Below are 23756 nucleotides of genomic sequence, written 5' to 3' on the forward strand. Positions count from 1 at the left end.
TTACAGACTGAGAGTTGCCGTCTAAACTCGTTTATGTCTTCAAGCAGGTGATGATAATATCAATCATTGAACAAATACAAAAACCTTCTGGTAGACGTGGACTGCCGGATATGATGAGTAAGAATCAAATCGAGATTGTCTTAATGTTAAAATCTTAAATATAAGAGAGTAAGTTGAAGATTAAACTTACCAGCAAAAAATATATTTAATTTAAATTTAAATATTTAAATCAAATCAAACATAATTTATTTATAAAAATGAAATGAGTAATCTTTGACCCCAAACTCATCCATCAGGCAAATTGCGTTCTCCAAGTTCAAAGACGTAAAAACAAAGTTGTTTTGCTGGTTATTTTATCTATAAATTATTATTTCTTGTTTCATATAATTTTATTCTGTTCTCCCTCTATCAATAATATCACAAATCAGTGACCATAAATCTATGTCATTTGTTCATCATTCACTATAAATTTCATTGGGTTGGGGTCCACCCATAGTAGATCGATCCGATCTGGTTTATTTTAACTGTTAAAGGAAGTTGGTCTGAAAATTATTGACAGTTAGACTCTTATTTAAAATCCAAAACCGTCTTTCCTCTATAGCAATGAACGTAATATTTTTCCAGAAAAAGTTTTCTCTTCTTCTTCCCCACACACAAAACCCAAAACACATAAGAGTTCTTGTCTCTCAAAAGGAATGCAGTGCGTGGGCAAATGTGATCATAAAAATCACTCACGTTAACATCTTATGTTGTGTTCGAATGGATTTCATCACAAACTCAAAGCTAGGTGTATTTATATTTACAGAATTTATAGTATTCACAGAATATTATATTTGGCATATTTAAATTGTTTCCAACATTGATATCAAAGCCTAGGTTACGAATATGTCATGTTTTCTGTGAATTAAATTACATATTTTGTGATTTTTATAATCTAAATTTTTGGATTTGTGATTAAAATTATTGTTAAAATTCGTTTTGGGCATGAATTAAATTATGTCAAAATTGCATGAAATTGGAGGTTAGAAATGTGCTAGAATGATTGTTGGACTTATTATACGTCTTAAATTGAAAAAACACATCAAATTTGGCCTGAATCGATAGATTTAGAGCAAAAAATCGTGGCAGTGTCGTTCAAGCCATCGTTTTGCCAAATTCTGACAACTATGGAGGTCGTCGTTTGCCCGAGAAGGACCACAACTAGAGGGCTACAAAAGCCCTATGGTCCTATCGTTGAAACATTGTGGAAGTCAGCCAATTAAACAGCCTAAATGCTAGGGTTTATCGCACGAAATCAGGTCACAATTGGGTTAGAAAAGCTCGATTGTCTGACCTATTGGTCAACGAGTTGGTCAAAACTTGTCGGTTAATGGGTCAACCAGCATCATCAACTGGGTTAGCCTAAACCAATCAATGTCCACTTGGGTTAGTTAATCGATCAACGATCAAAGGTTGACCGTCACTGTTGATCGATGCATGTAAGCACGTGACAGTCTTCCCTCGGTGTGTGACAGCGTGTGTGTCTTACTCCCGACATGTGAAGATGCGTGTAGGTACTGCTTTGATGCGTAAAGGCACATTCGACATCCATTCGATGCATGAAGGCGTGTATGGCTATATTTTGGCATGTGATAACTTGTGAGCAATTCTTTTCAATGCGTATTGGCACATGAAACTATTTTTTGGATCTTAGCAGCTGTGTGATACTCGGATCTGTACGTTGAATGTGTTTCATGTATCCTACAATATGTGAAGACATGTAATACCATATTTTAGCTTCCGAAAACACATATTGGTGTTTCGAAATATATATTTCTAATTTATGCAAATTTGTTTACTAAGGACCATCACATTATATATATGATGTGATTCTCCGATGATCTAATCATGCATATTGAGACTATATATAATTAGTCATACTTTCTTAATTAGATTAGATAGTACATAGTTTAATAATATTCATGCATGACTGTTAGCCTTATAATTAATGATCTTGTTCGAGAAAAGAATTTGAAAACTTTTGGGACTGAGTGGACACATTACAATTTACTAAAGAACGACACTTAGTAATGTTCAAGAGAAAATTTACCTCTTTGACGTTATTTCCAAATTAATGAAATGCAAAATATTTGATTTATCTTAAATTTTATAGAGACTTCATCATTGATAAAGTGACTCTGAGAATGATTCGGATTGATGAAATGGTCCTAATTATAATAAATGATACATTTGTTGTATCATATATTTCATTTATATGTTAAATATGAGAATTCTAAGATTGATAGAATTTAGTGAAATTTTCATCCAGAATTAATATTGATGCAATTAGATTAAATTTTAAAATGTCAAGCATTTGTATCATGGAAGATGATTAAGAACATAGTAAATTTTCGATTTTGTATTTTATGTGAGATATTTTAAAGTTTAATGCATAATTGCGACAATTAATGTGTGTTCGGTTGCACTGATTGAGTTGTATCTAATATATGTCTTTGTGATCTAGTTAACCATAACATTTTAGGACATGATGGTTGATTTAAATGAAAATGATACTGAATATAGATAATTCTAACGTGTGACAGTTAAATGGTGCTTTACAAAAATGTAATGTGGACATAGATCAAGTTACGATAAAGTCATGGCTAATTGAGAGATAGAAACTCAAATGGTGCTTTACAAAAATGTGATGTGGACACACATCACATATGTAAGAAGCAAGACTTATTTCGTGTGATATCTTGACTCATTTTATGAATAACTTTCTGGTATATGAGTGCCAATAATGTTCAATTACATATGTCATAAGTATGGTTTTGATTGAAAAGTTTAGAGGAACTACAATCTTCAAATGAAGATAGTTGATTATTAAATTTGATTAAATGTCAAATATAATAATAGAACTGAAGTACGCTAGACGTAACCTGACAAATGAATAATAAGTTCATTTAGTAAAGCGATCTCTTCCCAAAAAGTGGGAGCATATAAAAGTACATATGACCCACAATGAGAATATAAGTACTTTTGTTAGTAATTCTTGTCACATAGAACTAATGGACAAACGCCTTTAAGATAACTAGATTTAGTACTCATACATATATTGCAGAGTCAAGTTTCAAAAGTAAGTGATTTAAGTTCAAATAAGGGAAGAAGGTCGTATAATGCTCAAAGAAAAAAAACAAGGAATTGAAACAAGAGACTGACAAAAGTACTGGAAGAAGATGAATTGTTGCAATAGAATCAATGAAAATTATTTCATCTATGAATGAACGAAGCTGAAAATGATATTGTCTCATTCTACATAAAGTGATGAACTTTATTTTCTAATACTGTGATATTTACTGAGTATTATCCTACGTAGATTATAGACTCAAAAGTCACCAATCAAGTAGCTCATGATAGAGGATCTTTAGTAGATTTTTGTCAAATTCCAAAAAAGGTGAATTAGATGCATGTAAGCAACAACATAAGTAGTCCTAGCCATGGGCTGGTTTAGCCCATGAATTGAACCGAAACCAGCCCGTTCAAAATCATAACCGACTTAAACCAAAATCAAAACTGGATTCTAATGATTCGGTTTCGATTTTGATTTTTTTAACAGTTGAATCGTCTATTTATGGCTAGTTCATGAACTGATGGTTCAAAGATTCATGAACCGGTTTTTTAATTTTTTAAATTAAAAAAATTTTGCATGAACCAACAAATGCAAATGTTTAAAATATGGGTGTCAGGGGGCTCAAGCCTTATTTTTTTTTTTTTTATATAAAATTTTACTTATAAATACTACTCAATTTTTTAACTCTCTAATCTCTAATTTCTCATTTCTTATTCTCTTAATTCTTAATACTGTTTCAATCTTTCAATCAAATTATTTCAAATTCAATTAAATTCTCTCTTTATTTTTATTAATTCTAATTTTAATTTCTATAATTTAATTATTATTATCTTTCTATTATACAATTTTATAATTAATTATAAAATTTATCTCTATCATTAATTTTATTTATTATTATTTTTTTTTTCATTATCCTTCATAATTAATTATATGATTTATTTTATTCATTATCAAAAAAAGGTAAATAAAACTACGTAGACTTTGATTCTTCTAAATCCTAAGAGGATATGTAAGAAACTTAATTGAAAAATTAAATCAAAATATTTTTTTAATTTTTAAATTTTATAATTATTAATTAAAAAATAAATTGGGGTCATAAATCAGAACCGATGGATCAATGTCGATTTCGAATCAAGGCCATGGACCTGAATAGTTATATGGTATTTGTTACCATTCATTATAATAATGTTAGTTCTTCATTATTTGATTGTCCTATATGTATAGATATGAATACAAATATATGACATGTTAGATTATAACATGTTAGCCAAGATGGATTGAATAAATTAACCTATAAAAGTTTATTAGAAACTTTCATATAAATATAACTGTCCACATGTGTGTATTACCCAACTGAAGAAACTACCAAAAAATTATTTGACAAAGTTACAAGAGTTTAACTTTTTTTGCTATTTATATATTTAGGTATATGTTTTTCTATAAATGTAAAGTTTGAGAAGGTATCTCGTATTTCATATTTCATTCCAAAACACATGGTAGTTCTTATAACCCAAAAGGAATGCAGTACGTGGGCAAATGAGATCGTGAAAATAACTTACATCAACACCTCGTGCCGTGTTTGAATGAATTTTGTCACAAACTCGAAGTTGGATACACGTATTTATATTTACAGAATTTACACTATTCATAGAATGTTATGTTTGACATATTTAAATTATTTCCAACAATTTATGTCATATGTTGATTTTTTTCAACTATAGAAATGATAACTCAGTGAAAACATAGAAAATAATTATTATATTTAATTGATAATAATAAATTTTTTTTTGGTATCTTAATATGATTAATAGAAATAAATTAATATTATATTTAGTTAAATTAAAATATTTAATTAAAATATTTTTATATTATTTATTAATTTTATTTGAAAATAGAGGTATTTTTGTGGTAAAATTTAATATATAAATATATAATTGTTACAAAATTTAATATTAATTCTAATGCATAAGCTATGATATAATAATTAGATTATCTTTATATTATTTGATATTTTGCCTTAGTAATATAAAATTATCAAAAGATTTTATTATTTGACCAACAAAATAACTTAATGTCATTAATTAAAATATAAGTTCCTAAGACACTACATTAGTAAGTTGAATTAATTAGAGTTAATCAGAGGTAGATTCAAGTCAAATCGATTCAAAACAAAAATCAGTTTAAACTTGTCTTGAATCTAGAAAAGTTAATTCAAATTCAAGCTTTACTTGATTGTCTAGTGCATAATATTATTAAAAATGGAAAAATAATTGTCAAAAAAAAAAAAAAAAAGCTGAAAAACAAGAAGAATTGTAGAAGATTTTAAGCTGAAACTGAACTGAAATCAATCGAACAACGGTCTAAGCCCCATTGAGCTTAGATTGTGTCCGCAAATAGATTTAGCAAGTGAAATAGGCCTCATATTTGGGCTTTCAATTAGCAATTGATGTGGGCTTGGGCCGGAAAAAATTGGGCTAAGAAAAGTAAGTTAAGGGATTTGGGCTTTGACACAGCTCAAATTAAAGATACCTGTTTTCCAAAATCGACTCACATTTTCCCGCTCAAGGTTTAGTGTAAAAACACTTTACTATTTGTAATTGACATTAATAATATTTTTTTCACCTAGATCATAATAGCTCCATTAGTGTCAACAAAAAAGTTTGAATAAAAGAACAAAAATGTAATTTCGTGTTTATAAAAATCAATTGGCTCTACAAACTTAGGTTCAATGCATAAAAGTATTTTTATTTAGTCAATGCAAAATTATTACTAGTGATACATTTTCCAAACTTGTGGTTCAATGCACAAAGATATTTTCTTGTGGTTTGATTGTTACCGTAGAAGTTATTTGAATTGTCTTGATTTTGTAAGCTTCGGGTGTTTGATAATAAATAAGGAGATTTTTGTTCCTCGCATTAAAAATGTTTGTTTTATTGTTGGCCAAAGGACTTATTCCCACCCAAAGTTCAATATTTTTGCAAGTTTTCATTTATTAATTTTAAAAATCTCAAATATCTATCAATCTATTAATTTTTCTAGTTAATATTAAGGTTTAAATTATTATTTAATAAAAATATTTAAAAAAATCAAAAAATTTATCACATTTCCCCTAAAGTTTAAAAATTTAATATTTTTTCACCCACCCCTACCCCTACCTAAAGTTTGAAAAGTGAAAAATTTATCCATAAGATTTTGATCACCTCCTCTCTGATGAAGAACGACTTCCAAGCCGTCGGCATTCTCTCTCTCGATCGACTTATCTCCCTTGCGGTCTGTCCACCACTTTCTCTACACCCATTTCCCCAAAACGTCTCTGTGTTTTTGTTTGCTCTTACAGTCAACTCAAACGACTTTACTACTCTCTTTGCCACTTTTACAAGGACTTGACTTTGTTATTGTTTTGTCAATTCAAGACCTAGGTTGACTAGTGAAAACAAGAAAGAGTTGATGCTCTGAATCTTCTTCTAAGGTTGTGTTCGAAAAGATTTTAAATTTTGAAACTTGGCCAAAAGACTTACTACCACCCAAAGTATAGTGAAAAGCCAAAGTTCCGTACTCCAACTTTCAAAAACTCAAACACTCATTTATAACTTAAATTCTATTAAAATTTATAGTTAAAATTAAAAGAAAAATTGTTATTTAACAAAAAAATTAAAATTTTATCACATTTTTTCTCCTCAATTTAAAATTTTAACAATTTCCCCATCTAAAGTTTGAAAAACGACAATTTCCCTCTTAAGGTTTTTTCTCCTTTTCTCTGATGATCAGTTTCTTCTCGATCGTTGGTCGGTCTTCTCTCCTTCTACGTTGATGCTCCTCCTTTTTAGTCAGAGATGAAGCCATCATCTCTAACAAAAAAGGAGGAGCGCAGATAGAGAAGAAGTAAAGAAGACTGGCTGATAGTAAAAAAGAAATCAATCATCAAAGAGAAGGAAAGAATATCCTATTGGGGATTTGAAGGAAAATTTTGGGAGGGGGGAAGGAGGAGTGGGGAGACAGGAATGTGAGATTTTAAAATTGAGAGAGAAAAATGTGACGAAAGTTTAATTCTTTATATTTTTTATTAAATAATGATTTTAATTTTAATCTTAATTAAAATTTTTAACAGAATTTGACTCATAAATCGTTATTTGAGTCTTTGAAAGATGGAAAGTGAGATTTATTTTGGCGAGTGAGACTTATTCCACTATACCCTGGGTGGGAACAAGTCTTTTGGCCTTGAAACTTTAAAAACTTTGTTACGTGGTGGTGTATAAAGTAGCTGTTTTTTGAATTGGGTTGTAGTGTAGAAGGAGAAAGAAAGTTCTAAAGAGAGGAAGAGGATCGAAGCTTGTGTCAGAGGAGGAGCCTCAGGATTCACAGACCACTCATAGATTGCTTCAAGTATGTGCTTTAGTTTAGTTTTAGGTGGTTTTAGTTTATTTCAATGAAACATTAGCCGTAATAATGATATGAGATTAGTATACTTCGTTTCTCTTGCTTTAATTTGGAGGCTTTGTGCGGGTTATATGCAGATAAATTCAATTAGAAGTATTTTTCACTTTGTATTGTTCTTTTGGGTGGAGCTCTTAGCATGTATGAGAAATGGTTATGAAAGTGTCTAGTTTTGATGAGGTCGGGGAGTTTGTGGATTTAACTTAATTTAATGTGTTAGTATAGTTCAGTGGCTCAACTTATTTGAGAATTTCATTGACGTTGGTTTGCATGTGGCAGAAAATTATGCTAGTGGTTTTTTAACAAGTCATGTGAAGTTACTAAACTATACATGTAGAGATGATATTTTCATTGTGTATTATAACGTGGTAGAAAATCACGGGGTTTTATCATGTTGCTAGCTCTTTCTGTTATTCATTTGGTGTATGTGCCAATTATGACAATTGTAGGTGCTTGGAGGTAAGGCTAAAGGAAAGAATTGCTGTCTCCAAGGGGGCATGGGTGTGAGACCAATGATGGAAGTTGTTAAAGGTGCTGCCTTTGATATCCTGCAGGTGCCATCAGTGACACTTTCTAATTATAAATCCAGTTAGATTTGGATGTGTAAGTTCTGGATTATATTGATTTGAATTAACAATAACTTCTTCTAGGTTTCTTTAGGTAGCCAGTGGCTCTCCTGCATCTTTAAGGCCCGTTTGCTTGTTAGACTTGTATAGTGGCACTGGATCTGTTGGTATTGAAATTCTCAGCCGAGGATGTTCTGAGGTACATCTATTAACTGATGCTTGTATCTTCATTTGATAACAAATGATCTTTAGTTATTGTTAGCGTCACCTTTGGCATTTCACAAGAAAAAAAATTACTGTATAAGCTCAGCATAGATTAAATTGGCCTTATTATATGATATGAAGTCCTAGTTGGTATTATAGAACAAGATTTTGTAAGAAGTCATAGTTGTTTTTATTATATTCCTTTGGGATTTATTTTGTTTGTGTCTGTAATTTCATAGCTCCCTTTTTTTTCGAGATGGACCCTTGGGTTGTTTGCAATGTTCTGCAACCAAACTTAGAAGGGACTGGGTTTCTTGATGTTTCATCTATACATACTGTTCGTTTTGAAGATTTCATAGATCGAGCAAAGCAATTTATAGGTTTGTGGTTCTCTCTCTCTTTTCTTTAATAATTTAATGAGACTTACTGAAGTATTGGATCTCCTCATCGAAGCAATTTGTTTTGGATATTTAATTTTTACTTAACGTGTAGTCCCAAATACTGGTTAGTGGGTTTGGTTCCCACTGGTCTGCCTTGATTTCCTGAAAGTCTTCACGCTAAGAGGAAAATAACATAATCATCTTTAACTTGGATTGCTAGAATGTTCCTCGTCTATTTGTAGGAATGATAAAGGGAATCTACTGGATATGCAGTTTCATAATAATATATCATTGGGAAATGTTCAGTTAGGAAAATTGTGAATATCTGGTCTCTTACGTTATTTTCTAGAGACATTTTCATATTTGATGATCGCTAGAGCTTGCAAGTAAACCCGAAGAATGGCACTTCAAGAGGCCCTGAATGATAAGAAGAACCAAAGCTTTGAGAGACACATGAATCATTGTAGATTCTTGCAAACCTTTCAAATTTTACATAATTACGAGGTGTGTTATAGCTAATCAATTGTATCATATTTTATAATGCTTTATCAAATTAATAATATAAAGAATTATTAAATGATAGCACACATTGTGCTTTCTAAAAGAAATGCTATAAGAAATGTAATGTTTTCTTAAGAAATATTGATTAAAAAAACTACAAATTGGCTGGCAGCTTTTTTGATGATAATATCTAACGTTTTTAATTACAATTAACTTCCTCTTATCTCCATAGTTGTTACAATTCAAACTTTGCGTGAGTAAAGGTAAAGATGGAGCATTTGATTTCATTAGTGTTACACCTCCATATACATCAGTGGATTATGGGGTTCTTATGAATCAGATTTCCAGGTCATCCCTAGTTGGAAATTATACTTTTAATGTCAGTAGTTCTTTATTATTTGCATCTTTATTTCTTCTTTTTATATATCTAATGTTCTTGCCGAGTTTTCTTTATCTTCTAAATTTTCATGGTGTAGGCAGTGGAGTATCCTTTAAGAAAAGATATGCTGGATTCATGTGGACGTCTTATGAAGGTACTTCTCCCAGTCAATAGTTAGTTTATTTGCGTGTGGGCTCATTAAAAGAAGAAAACAAGATGATATATAAATATGTCTGCTCCTTGTTTCATTAAAATTGTATGATATAAAAGATTATTATTGATCATGTGAAGTAAAAATTCCAGATAAAAGATTGAAGATTTGGTCGGACTCATCTGGCAATATATGGACCTGAGTGGGCGCAGAAGAAAAGAAAGTCATAGAAGATGCTTCAAACAGTAGAAATGAAGTTTGACTACTTCTGCGCGTGTAAAAGTAAAATACTATGTTCTGAGGTTTAATGATTTGGCAGTGGATTCATTGAGAGTCAATGATACATGTAGAGGTTATAAAATCTACTACTCTAACTTGTGGATGATACACTTGCCACTCCGCTCCAGGAATATTCATGGTAATTCGTTATTGCAAATGCCATATATGCTACTATTTATCATCGGGTTTTAATTAGTTTCATGTGTATTTTCAGTTTATTCTAAGAACATTGTTTTTATCTTGCAATTCTATTCGTTTATATTTCTTGGATCCTTAATGACCATGAGAAGACTGAGTCTAACCTTTGGTGTGTCTGGGTGATTTTCTCAAAGTTGTAAGAAACCTTTGAATTAATTCTGTACTTAGATTAGTTGATATATGTTACCCTCTCTGTTTGAGTTATTAAGTTGAGCATTGTTGTTAGAACTCATTGCCTAGTTATTATTGGGTAGTTGTATCTTTTGAAGTTCACCAAATATGAATCCATATATTCATTTTAATGAGAAATTAGCTTGCGGTTCACTTATCTCTAGATTAATCATAATCTTGTTAATATATTAGCCTTGCATGTATTCCAAACTTTCTGTCAGTGTATGGTTTATAAAAAAAAAAAGAGTTCTTTGCTTATGCTTGAGGACTGTAATATCTCTTGTAATTATGTTTGGATCCTGAGAAAACCTTATCTAAAGTTCTGCAAGTGTCCTTGCTAAATGAGATATAACTATTGGATACACTCTTATGGGGTATTTTATGTTTTGGCTGAAATTTTGAGTAATTGATTTATTAGATCTAGAGAGATGAAATTAGTTTGACAACTCAGTTATAAAAAACTATCCGAATCTTTGTGTAACTAATTTCTAAATTACATCTTTTTCTTGAAATCTAGTGCCTTACTCAGTTATTTATTCAGCATGATTACTGCCTTGATTTTGAATGAACTTGGTGTTTCAAGGTTCAAGAAAGATAATTATCCTTGTAAAGTCACATTATATTTTGGCAAAGTTGGATATTATTTAATTATTTTCTTTTTGGTGGGGTTCAGGGAGGAAAAATTATGAAAGAAACAATTCTGAATACTGTTTCCATTACAACTCATCTCTGACCTCCACTTTGAATTGAAGAAAAATACCATATGGCTTTAAATAAAGACTGGTCTTGGAATGTTTTAAAAGTTTTAAAGCAATCATTGGGCGTGGTGTTCTTATAATTCATGATAGAGCTACATATTATTGGATCTGGCAGTGAAAAGTGGCATCCCAACCAAAACCTGTCCTGCTGTACTTTTTAAATGCGAAGGAGGTTGCATAAAGTGCATGTTGTTGCACCTAATATGTTTCTATTTGTGTAGAATCAACATTGGGTCCTCCAAATATGTATACATGTTACATGCGTTACCCATGTCTTTATAGGAGATGGGTTGTATTGAAGAATACTGTGTGCAAAAGCGTGAAGCCTGTAAAGAGCAGAGCACTTTGATTTTGCTGGGGAAGATGGACCACCTCAATTGATACTTTGAGTTTAAATGGGGTATCCTTCTCTTTTATGTTTGTTTATCTATACGAATTTCCCAAGACAAAAGGAACTTGCTAAAGGAACAATCAAAACTTGAAGCATTCAGTTGTGCTACACTAAGTTATTAATGCTCTCATTTGGTGTGCTAAATTTGAATATTAGTTCCAGGTGATTTAGTTTGAGGTTCTTTATGTTAGTCTTGTACATAGGAAAATGAAAACTATTAATGGTCCTAAGTGTATAATACACAATTATTTCAGGGAAATTGTAGTCAATGTATACATGTTGAAGTATGCCAGATTTTTTAACTTAACATTTGATCAGGTTTAAGGCATGCTCAGTGTGCAGTGATTAGGATTGACTTTAATTCTGTGTGAACTGGTTTGGGAATTTTATTCAACGAGTTAACTTGTAGTGAGTATTACTACCTCTCTTTTTTCCTTTGTGTCTTTTAGTTTGGCCAATGTATTCCAATAGGTGACTGAGAGCTTTTCCCTTCCACGATTTTTGAAACTTAATTTTCAAGTATTCATAATGCAATTTTCACTGCAGATTTTTGTGTTTGCCATTGCAGTCACAGCATGTAGTTTTTCATATCATTATCCTTCTTAGGTGTCTTATTTGCTTTCATTCTTCTTTGCACTCCCACTCTTTTATTTATTTATTTTATATGTTGGAGATTAAAAGATATAATTGATCATAATGTAGTGGGAGTTGGGACCATTTAAGAAAATTTCTTTTGAGAAGATCCCTTTGTGGGACCCAATGTATTGGTATCCATTAAGCAACTGGTGAAGAAAGAATTGTGACCTTTAGCAGACCTTGCATTACCACATGATTGAAAGAATTGTCTCACAATTGTCATTAAACTGCATCACTTTAGGGGTAATCCCTTACTAAAGGTCAGATTTGTTGATGCAATCATATCTGGCTTTGAAAATGATGGCTTTCTGTCCTGTCCATCTGGAACAGCAAGAAGGATTACTTAGAAACCAGATTTTCACATTTTATTTACATGTATTATTTTGAAACTATTAGAAGGAAAGCTGTTCTGATAACCTACTATTGGTCTTCATACAATTCAATTGACTGATGCAATAAGGCCAGCTAGATTATTGATTGATTACTTTCACCAATGATTGTGACTGAGTTTCTGTTCAGCTAAATATTTTATAATTTACGATATGTACATGGCTGCCTCTAGTATGTTATTCTTGCATGGCAAGCTATTCAATTGTTTTGTTTTTCAAGTTCAGTTTGCTTTATTCTTTGGGATTCTATAGCCTGCTCAACTACATGGGTATTGGTGGATCCGCTTCTGCTACCATTCTCTGAAAGTTTTCTTGTTAGCCAGGGCATTACTATCTGAAAGTATCTACTTGTTCTATTCCTCTGTAATCGACCTTGCCAAGAAAATCAATATATGAATTTTTGTTAATTTTTGAAGATCATGCAGAGCCACTGATCTTGTGGTTACTCAATTTTGTGCTATTAATTATCATATGACTTTCATTTCGTATATCTTGCTCCGTATTTCTTCATTGTGGTGCATTGTTTTTGTGAAAAAATATCAGAATGTGAAACTTTCTAAGTTGTGCTGGATTCTTTGAGTGACAATGGGACTCGCTGAGAGTATTATGAGCTTCACTTTTTCTAAACGGTGTGGAACCCATTCTCGCATGCATGTATGTTTGTATCATACAAAGATTGAGGTAGTATTTGGGAACTTCGAAAAAAAATCTTTGCTGCGAAAATGTCTCTAATGATGAATGGTCTATTGAATTATCCATGATACTGTGGTCCATTTGTTATGTGCTAAACTAGGAGACCATTAACAATTATTGTCACAATATCCCAGTGACTAAAAAAGCTCCAGAGAGCTAGAAACTCTTAACTTTTAGCTCTTATTGCTGTTTCTGAATTGTTTTGTTTTGTTTTGTTTTGTCTTGGTGGGACTTTGTGGAGCCTGTTTGAATGCATTCTTTGACAAATTGCCTGCTACAGTTTTCAATGCATATTGGTTAAATCTTAAACCAAAATGTTACCGAAGCAAGAGATCTGTTACTCGAAGCAAAGCTAAGATATGCTTTTTGCCATCGAATAATTCCTGTATCATTGAAAGTAATTGATGGAGCCCTCTGTTTCTGGTTGTTTCTCCAACACATCTCTTTCAATATATACATATAGGTTTGTTAGATGATTTTTTCTTTGCTTGGCATATACTTGTGGATTTGTCCATTAGTTGTAACTCTACGTGGAGAAAAAATACTTGGTGCTTTCTAGCAATTTTTGATAAAGTAATCAAAGATTTATCCCTTAAGCTGTGCCAAGAATTGACACTTTTTTCTCTCCAAATTGTTGCATATTGGCTCAAGGCCCTATGTTTATGAAGGCTTATAATAATACATTAGAGTTAGGGGAGAGAGTGAGGTCCCCCTGTTATCACTACATGAAAATGCACAAACCAAAGCCAACAAAGGGAGCAGAAGTGGACCAGTTAACATATAAAGCAACAAGGGTAACAAACTTTTCTGTTTTATTGGTCATGCTTCTCTCTCTCTTTCTTTTCTCTCAATAGTGTTGCTTATATTCTGCCCACCTTTAAATACAACCACCAATAACTCCTTACCTGCCAAGTTAAAAACATCTTGAGATACTTGTCTTGTCCAAACTATCTATTCACGTCTTTTCTTCTCTTGAAAACTCCTTATATAATAGTATTATATACATTTCAATCCTCTAAACCCAGTATGGTTTTCAGTTCCCTGTTATATGCTTTGAATGTCCTGCCATTGTGGTATGTCCAGAGCTTGTAGGAAGTAACAAGCCAGTTGGAGATATTATGAGGAGTGGTAGCTGGGGTTTGAGAACTTGTTTGGGGGCTGTTCTATTGTTTGTCATCATTTGGCTCTTGTTTACTGGAATCTTAGCAAACCATGCAACCGCCACAACAGTGGCAGTACCTTCAAGGGAGATTTTCAGGCATTGGAGGTTTATTCGACAACAAAAGCTTCACGTTCATCGGGACTTCAATCTACACTATGTCAGCAAGAGAAGAGTACCCAATGGTCCTGATCCCATTCATAACAGGTACACATTTCCCTTTCAGGCATCTTATATATACATATGCTCTACTCCCATTTCCATTAATAAGAAATAAGACATCAGTTATCGAACATTAGTGCAATTAGCAATGAATTGGAATTTGTATACTAATATGTTGTAAACTGATGAAGAAGCTAAAATGATGCTTATGCATCAAATGGCTGTACTTGTCTCAATTTGGTTATGCAAATCCTCAAGCCTCTATGATGAAACAAGGAGATCTTTGTACTTTCCTTTTTTGAGGGGTCATGTGGGGGCATGAGTGTATTAGATAAAGAAAATAATATGTGAGCAAGTAGAAGAAACATTATAAACTCATTTGAAATATATGGAAGCAGATAATGGTTTTACTCATTAGTCTTTAACTAAAGCCTCTTTAAGTATCAATCTTTCTCTTATTTTGATGAGGTTGAAATCAAGACATTGGGGAAAGGACTTGACCACTTTAGATATGTTGATGGAGGGAGGAAAATATTTTCTTTCCACATAGAAAGATCTACTGTGCCATGTAACTAATCTCCTCAACAAATTAACAGACATCATAATGAACCTTTAAAGTCTTTATAATATTCTAAAATGAAACTCCTTTCTGGAAAAAGGTTTGCACTTTACTAATAATGTGATCTAACTACTTTGTGAAATGCACTTTCTGGTTTAAGGATAAAATGGGAAGTTGAATCAACATCATAGAAAAAGTTCTACCATACTATGAGATGCATATATCTGAATCCTTGTAAACTGTTGGATCTATTTATCTTATTGATCTTCTGGTCAAATGTTTCTTCAGGAGAGCAGTGAAGTCTAGAGAACCGCCAGGCAAAATCTGAGTGTGGATAGAGTTTAGGAGTACAAGAATTCTAATATTTTAAGTGATTTATCAGCCCTTATCAGATCTTCAAGTTGAGATGTGTTGCACTAAAACCATGTTATGGCAAGGATTTGCAAATGGAGGCTTGAGGCTGTTCTCAATTTTCTTCTTTTTTTCCCAATTGCTAGTAACCAGGTTGTTGCATGCCCCAATCTTATATAGTGTTTGTAAATAGGGGTGGATTCAATCTGAGCCAAGTCAGGCCTAGGGTCTAGTTGAGCTTAGATTAAATCTATAATACCTAGTTTAAGTTCAAATTTGTTTGAACTGATACACAATGTCACTGGAGAGGTATCAATGGAGTAAACAATATCAGATGGTCGAATAATGTTATCGACAAGATAAATAGTATCACGGATAGACAAACAGGCTGATCATGGATTAAATTGGAATTCTAACTCAAGATTGATTTATTTGAACTGAACTAACTTAGATTGAATCCACCTCTGCTTTTAATTACTGGTTAAAGGTATTGAAAGATCAAAGTTTTAGTGTTTTGAGTTGAGTGACTGTATGAAATTGTAAAGGATTCACGGGGTATTGAAAGAACCAGAACAGCTTCCCTGCACATGTGAACAAGTACAAAATCAAATTTTAAAAGTGACCCACTAGCATTTGCTTGTTCCTTATCAATATTTTGTGAGGGATTTTTTGATGGAAATTTTGATTTCACTTTATACAAAAGTTAAAATAATAATAATAATAATCACAACAAAGAAGAAAAGGATTGGTTGGAAGGTAAGTTCCTATGTGGCAATGCTGGCAAACCATCGATCTCAAGATCAACGTACTGAAACTTCAATTTATCAGAGCCGGAACCAAAATCCATGAAGATAGGAGATGAGGGTAGGTTTATAGAATGTATAAATTGATAATATTTTATGATTAATTTACGGGATCGGTTTTCTGATTTTATGCTGGCATGTCTTGTGCTCAACGAACAGCTAAAGCATAATCCGATAACCAAAGCTGCCCGATTCTCGAGATACATTAATATTTTTAATGTATCTTTGAAAATTCTATAAAGAAATAGTTGTCTGCAATAACGAGATCCTGATTTATCATATGTAGTGTTGGAAGGTATACTCATTTTATCTTGAATTTATTTATCTAATTAATTTGGATAAATTCTCCCAGTAAAATTTAAAAAAAAAATTTATTTTATTTATCAGTTTAGAAGAATGCTCCACATTCCTAACAGTGTATCTTAAAATTTCCATTTCAAATGATATGTTGGTTTATACAATCCAGTTATAGTATGATATTATAAGTATGAGACGGATTAAAGCTCAACAAAACCAACTCAGGCTTGGTTTGAACTTGGAATGACCAATTCAAGATTGAGCCATAAATTTGTTGGAGAAGTCATTGGAAAAAAAAATAAGTCACCATAGATGAATTCATGAGAAAAAAGAATTGCTGAAAAAGAAATAAGAAAAGAAGAAAACTTGTTGAATATGATGAAGACTAAATTAAGTCCAATTGGCTCGATTTTTGAGCTGGGGTTATCTCTACTCAAACATGCCTGAGTTTGCATTGATGTCGTCTAGCCCTTGTAAAAATTGAAATGGTTGTGATGGAGGAAAATCAGAGAAGGATTTGTTTAGGGGTAATGGTCTCTGTCTCCATTTCGGTTGATTGCTTTTACTTTCACTTTTCTTTTACTTCTTTTTCTGGTTTGATTTTGAATGGTCCAAAGTAAAATTTTTGTTGAATGGTATGGGAGACATATTGCCATCTCGTGCACTTCTTTTTGTTTCAAAGTAACATCATCAATGCTTAAAAATGTGTTGCTTGTAAATTTTGTAGAAAACCCTTTTGAGTAAAAGTGCTTTTTGTTTATAATAAAGTACTTCTCTCTCAAGTGCTTCTTTATGAAACACTAGACTATATTTTAGATAATTGCCTTTGTTTTGTTCTCTATTTCTTTGAACCCATCCAAGCAACTTAACCATTGCAATTGTTACTGAATTATGGTTACATTGAACAAAAAATGCAAGATTTTAGGTCATTGTAATTGCATTAACTATTTTGACTGTTTTCCAGTTGGTTATGCTCCATTAGCCCAAATAGGCTTTTTCTAATAAATTTGATAAAAAGTTTAGATCATATTCTTATAAGCTAACAAAATAATGCATTCTCTGTTTTATATTTCATTAATTTAATAGTTTTGACTTTAAAAAATGTCTTGCGAGACAGAGTGAGACAATAAATTCATATTGGTCTAATACTATTGACTCATGTTAGGTATAAAATTTTCAACAATAACATGTTTTAATGTATGTTTGAAGATATATGTTAAAGGCCATAAAATTATAAAAATTTAAACAGTCAAATGGTGGTGGTGGCGTTATTTTCTGCTTCTTTATATAATTTGGAAATTATTTAAAGAGAAAAAGTCAAGCAAAGCTAGTGCCTAGTGGATTCGGAAATAAAGTTTTGGAATAATCAACTTGACTGTCCATGAAGGTGACAGTATGTCCAGCAGTAGAGTCTTGGCCACTCTGAGTTAGGCTATTTTTGAAGCAAACAAGATATGCACTGAAGTGCTTGTTGGTGCTGACACAAAAATCACTGTCAATGTTTGTTTGAATCTGCTGCTTTACCAAAAAAATAGCTCAAAAGAGATTAGTTTTGAAAAACTGCTCTTTTGGATTCGAGCAGATTTCGAGGTGAGTCTTGTTCAAACTCAACCCATATCAAATCCAAACTTAATAGCTATCATATAAAAAATCTAAGACAATTTTTTTTTAGGGGTGCAAAGGGGGGAAGGGGCATAGAAGAATTTGTTGGAAAATCAGAAACTGTTCATAGTAAGACAGAGAAAAATAGATTACTTAGCATTCAAGAACCTATAGTTTGATCAGTTCATTGTATCATACAGCTATATATATAACAAATAAGGAATATACAACAGCCTTCTGCATGACAAAATGCTTCTTCATGTTGTATCAGTATCTTGCCCGACAAAAATGAGTGGAAATTCATCATACCTGTGTGAGGAAACATATTTCTCAGCTATGCTGTTCAATGATTGGTAAGCCTGGTACATAGACAATCTGTCCTTAGGCCTAGAAACCACACAACTACAAGCAATATTCAGAAACTGCCTAATTTCCTCATCATATCCCTTTCCACAGATGGCCTTGTCAACAGCATCCTTGATTCCACCTGATGTAGACATCTGTGTGACCCAATCCACTAAGCTGAGCTTAGATCCTTCCTCAGCTGTACTAACTTGGAGTGGTTTTTGCCTGGTAACCAACTCCAGAAGCACAACCCCAAGTCCATATACATCCCCTTTCAGGGAAGCCACCAAAGTGGTAGGAAGCTCTGGAGCTATGTAGCCTAATTCACCCAGATCCCCATTGACAAAACTGCTCTCATCTGAGGATGTCATTAGCTTAGCCAATCCAATATCCATTATTCGTGCATCAAAGTCCTCATCGACAAGAATCACATTTGAGCATATGTTCTGATGCAGGTTTGGGGGCTGGCATCCATGGTGAAGCCAAGCTAGACCTCTAGCTGCCCCCAAACCGATCTTTAATCTGGTTGGCCAATCCATTTCAGTACCAGTTCTGTGCAACAATGAATGCAAAGTTCCATTAGACATGTACTTATAAACCAAGAGCTTCTCATCTTCTGCAATACAAAACCCCAGAAGAGGTGCCAGATTTGGATGCCTCAGCTGTCCTAATCGATTCATCTCCGAACAAAAATGCTTCTCCCCGAGTTTACAAGTGTTCAGACGCTTCACTGCAAGCACAGAACCATCAGGAAGCATGGCCTTATAAGTAGTCCCTGTCCTTGTTGAAATTATAATATTTTCAGCACTGAAATTGTTTGTAGCTGCCATTAAATCAGCTAATTTAACCTTGACAAGTGGTTTCTGAAACAATGAAACTTGAACAAGCTTATGAGCACTCAATTTCTCAGCCCACCGACTATCATCATCTCTTCCAAATCCATGCCTCCTCTTCGTTCTCCTAACACATCTCAAATGGTACCACCACCACAGCCCAAAGCCTAACAACAAAGAGGCTGCAGCACCAAACACACCAGCAGCAATTATAATTGCAAGATTCTTCTTACTCAACTTACCACACTTATCTAAAGGCCCCCCACAAAGTCCATTATTTCCCTCAAAATCACCCTTATCAAATGCCTCAAAATTAGAAGGAACAGTTCCTGAAAGTTCATTATCAGCTACAGAAAATTTCTTAAGCCTACCTAACTTAGACAACTCATACGGTATACTTCCTGAAAGATGATTATTTGAAAGAATCAAACTGTTCAAATAAGTACAGTTTCCAAGATCAGGGGGAATAGAGCCCGAAAGATCATTATTTGAAAGATCAAGAGTGACAATATAAGGTAACCATGTACAAATTTGAGCAGGAATTGTACCAGACAAATCATTAGCTGAAAGATCCAACTTTTGCATGCTTTGACAGTACTTTAAAGACTCAGGAAATTGTCCTGACAGTTTCATTTCTCGAAGCTCCAGGTTTAGTATCCGATTTTCTCTGTCATTCCAACATGAAACTCCAACAAACTTGCATATGAAACCAATTGATGAGTTTGCAAAACTCCATGAACTCAGCTTCCCCTGGGGATCTTTAAGTGAATTCTTGACACCTTCCAGGCACTTAATGTCATCTTCAGCAACAGCTGATGATACAAAACATGAAAAACTCATCTGTGTTGCCATCAAAATTATTAAAAACGTTGCACATACACCCCTCATGGTGGCCAAAAGTTATAATCAAATTTTGCGTAACTAAGTCACAATATCATCACATATAATCTAATGTTTTGGCTAAAAAAATGTTTGGAATGATCTAATGAAGGGATATTTTGTACTGAAAAATGTGTATTGAAACTTCAGAGAAAATTTACAAGTAGAATTGAATGAAAATTTTGTTTTTTATTTATTTGATTCTAGCTTTTGTGGGAAGTGCTTTTATTATTTTTTCAGTAGTGGTCAATGGTGAGAGTATGATTGATAATTGGAGCTTCTTTGACCATAAAGAGACATTGTTCTAGAGGAGAGAATTCTATTCTCATCCTGTGGTTTTTTGTCTATTACAGTAAAGGCTGCTCATTTGAGATTTAGAATCTCAGACTTTTGACTTGACAGGAAAAGTATTTGCACCATTTTTTTTAACATTCGATTCTACAGTCAAGATATTGTCAATGTGTTTTGATAGTTCATGAGTTTATGGATTATTTAAGTAACATAATTTTAACATTTCAAAGCCATATGAGATATCAAAATATACTTAATATTTTTTTTTTATACTTTATTGAGATGAGATTTGTTTAGAAATTTATAATTTTAGTATAATTTTTGCCGAGACACAGTCAACTAATGGCATGTCAAGTCAAAAGATCAGAATGTCAGCATTTCAAACAAGTATTCTTAACTAGTAGTAATTGAAATCACAAGGATGAAAATACAAACAATTCTATGTTTTGTGTAGAAGGATTTGTAAGTGCTTAAGAATTTAAAGTTGTGAGTGGCAAGGGCGGGCCTCGAAAAAAGGCTAGTTGGATGGTGCACTAAATATGTATGTATGTATTTATTTATGCTTATTACATTATTTTAATTTTATCTATTGGGATTTTGCTTTTGATGACGAACCAATCAAATTTTTGGGATATGGGTGTGCATGCATAATTTGCTAAAATGTCACTCATCTTTTTCATTTCAAAGTGGAAGGTTTGGGTTTATCGTCTATGTATAATGATTTGTATGACCAGGAACATGAGGACCAAAGAGTGATCCCTTGTTGTTGTTATTATTATAGCATCGGTTGATTAGATCCAACACACAATGTTTGGTTAAAAAAAAAAAAAACTATAAAATATATTTGTAATATTCTCATATAAGGTTTGAAATAATTAAATATATCAAATAAATCAGTTAAATTAAGTTAAAATCTTAGAGAAACATGATAATAATCCTTTGTTTGTTAAAAAGTGGATTAAAATGGCAGTGATTTATTGATTCTCCTTAATGTCAGAATCTTGTGTTGTCCAAAAGGTGAAATAGGTGGGATTCAGGAAGGGTTTGGTGTGGTCAAAGTTAATATCAACATGGAAGTTAAGAAGGCTCAATCTTACATTGAAAGCAACTTCCCACAAAGAAAATCTCCAATGGAATTTTGCCAACTCATTAGAAGAATAACACAGGACTTTTTTGGGTGCTTGCTTGCTTGCACCACAATTTGAGTGGGTAACACAGTATGTGCAACAACCACAAAATTTTGAGCCTAATGCTTCATTCTTACTTTTGCTAAAAGAAAAATTTTAAAATAATGGACTTTACTTTACTTTACTTAAAAAGGATCCTAGATTACATGAGAATATCATATTATTCGATCATTTATATATGTTACATAGACTCAAATTTTATAAGAGATTACTTGAATTCAAGAAATATGAATTTTGAAAGATGAAATTTTAAGAAGATATATAATAATAGTAGTGTCAAATGAATTGTTCGATAGACCTAATTTTGACTTTTTTAATACACTTTAAATAAATGCAATAGTTAAGACTTTATCTACTTGTTAGTCTAATTAAAAAGAACTAATATGATTTGTTGTTAAAATATAACTAATATGTATAAATATCAAATATCTATTAATTAAAGTTTGAATATAAAAGTTATATTAAAATTTATGTAAAAGATAGTGTGTGTGCTGTAAAATAAAATGAGTCAACATTAAAAGTTTGAACAAAGACATCTCTTCCTCATTTGTAATCTTCTCTATTTATCCATTGTTATTTAATAGTTTTTTTAATGTTAAAGTTTTTTGCGCAAATACTTGTATTCTTAAGTTGAATATTTGTGCATTTTTATTGTCACCACACTATTCTATCTAAGACTTAATGCTCTCAATCATCATTGTGAGGAATTTTGCTGCCTCCAAAGTTGAAACAAATGAATTTGTTGAAATTTAGGAACCCACAATTTGATAAGTTCATCGTGTGACACAACTGTATAACAGCATTTCCCTCAAATTGTTGTTCATGAATACTAATATCTAGTGGCTTTTGCCCTATAACCGAGTCCATAAGCACCGCCCCAAATCCATGTAACTCTCCCTCTATTGAAGCAGTGTGACCAAATTCGCTCGAGTAATTCAGAAGCTTGGACAATCCGTCCATAAGAAGTTCTGGTGCAGGCAAGCTAGACCTCTGGCTGCAATACAACCAACCTTATATCAAATTGGCCAGTCCAGTTCAATATTACTTCCTCCACGTAACAAAGAATGTAAAGTTCCATCACAAATTGACAACAAAATACCCCTAAAGGGGTGACAGATTCGGGTGCCTGAGCTGTTTTAGCTGATCCTCTGAACAAAGTTGCTTCTCATCATCTCCGAGTATTTTCATTCAATACTCCAAATTCTGAGGGATCAAGTGCAGCAGAATGATCAAGAATAACACGACTCCATAAACATCAAGCACAGCATAATGCTGAGTTGTTTATTTAACTTTTCTTTTGTTATACAAAGAAGAAAGTTGTTTAAAGAATACATCAAAGCCCCAGAAAAGGCAGCTCACATATAACAAACATTCAGTATAAATCCAAAGTAAATTGAGGAAAGCAGATGAAGGTCTCATTCAAGTCATAAATGGTGGAGATTGATACATAACTACAAAAAATAGAATCTCATCCACACTACTTGTTAGAATGTCGCGCAGCTACACCAGCTATTATCCCTATTCTGTTATGTTATATTATATGCACTAAATAATTCAATAAATAAATAACAAAAATAATGCAATGTCCCTCCCAAGCATGTTCCCCTAAATAATTAAATGTATTCTTCTTCTTATTGTCTAATAAATTTATGCCCTTGTCCATTATTATAGAACTAGAGCACGAGAACGACCCATTAATTGGTTGACCTCACCTTAACAAAGTAGGCCTGTAGTGACTCATTCATACTGAGCCCCAAAAAATAATTTTCATCTAACCATCTCAACCTCTCGTGGGTTTCTATATTTAAAAGTGTAAATTGTATTTCATCTGTGTAAGGAACTCCATGAAAACACCTTTGATTGAAATAGTTTTTTTTTTTCAATTACATAATGTTTTATAATTTTTACCTATTAAGTACATCTTGTTTGCCTTCTGATTATTTACAAAACAACAATCATATCTCAACAACAAAGGAAATCTTCCATGAATGTCTCCAAAACTTTGGGATTAAAGGTACCAAGACGCCTAAATTAACAACTCGTTGA

At 32.5% G+C, this 23756-nt stretch overlaps 2 protein-coding genes across 23 annotated transcripts; one reads left to right on the forward strand and one right to left on the reverse strand.

Annotated features, from left to right (window-relative positions):
* Window positions 1-7304: 7304 nt before the first annotated feature.
* On the forward strand, window positions 7305-14421 carry LOC123225999. Of its 22 annotated transcripts, none has more exons than XR_006504245.1 (8): window positions 7305-7495; window positions 7996-8100; window positions 8207-8311; window positions 8556-8696; window positions 9674-9730; window positions 9880-10145; window positions 11049-14036; window positions 14280-14421. XR_006504245.1 is itself a non-coding variant. In XM_044650406.1 (6 exons), exons 2-6 carry the CDS (start codon window positions 8044-8046, stop codon window positions 9927-9929), a joined length of 393 nt encoding a protein of 130 aa, XP_044506341.1. In that variant the 5' UTR covers window positions 7311-7495; window positions 7996-8043; the 3' UTR covers window positions 9930-10187. The 22 variants fall into 22 exon arrangements, 4 of the variants coding, with proteins under 4 accessions (XP_044506342.1, XP_044506343.1, XP_044506344.1 ...); XR_006504248.1 differs by having other exon boundaries at window positions 7310-7495; window positions 11049-11533; window positions 13894-14352; XR_006504244.1 differs by lacking the exon at window positions 14280-14421 and having other exon boundaries at window positions 7310-7495; window positions 11049-11533; window positions 11843-12703.
* Window positions 14422-18312: 3891 nt separating this feature from the next.
* LOC123225475 (inactive LRR receptor-like serine/threonine-protein kinase BIR2) lies at window positions 18313-20472 on the reverse strand. The gene has a single exon (XM_044649430.1). It carries the CDS (start codon window positions 20239-20241, stop codon window positions 18433-18435), a length of 1809 nt encoding a protein of 602 aa, XP_044505365.1. The 5' UTR covers window positions 20242-20472; the 3' UTR covers window positions 18313-18432.
* Between the last annotated feature and the right edge of the window lie 3284 nt (window positions 20473-23756).

Source organism: Mangifera indica, chromosome 9 (genome assembly GCF_011075055.1).
Source record: "Mangifera indica cultivar Alphonso chromosome 9, CATAS_Mindica_2.1, whole genome shotgun sequence".
NCBI classification, from domain to species: Eukaryota; Viridiplantae; Streptophyta; class Magnoliopsida; order Sapindales; family Anacardiaceae; genus Mangifera; species Mangifera indica.

Coding starts and splice junctions, on each gene's coding strand:
- LOC123225999 (XM_044650406.1), top strand. CDS start 8,044: ATGGGTGTGAGACCAATGATGGAAGTTGTTAAAGGTGCTGCCTTTGAT. Junction 8,312..8,572: donor TCAGCCGAGGATGTTCTGAG/GTACATCTATTA, acceptor TTTTTTTTCGAG/ATGGACCCTTGGGTTGTTTG. Junction 9,731..9,879: donor CATGTGGACGTCTTATGAAG/GTACTTCTCCCA, acceptor TAAAAATTCCAG/ATAAAAGATTGAAGATTTGG.
- LOC123225475 (XM_044649430.1), bottom strand. CDS start 20,241: ATGAGGGGTGTATGTGCAACGTTTTTAATAATTTTGATGGCAACACAG.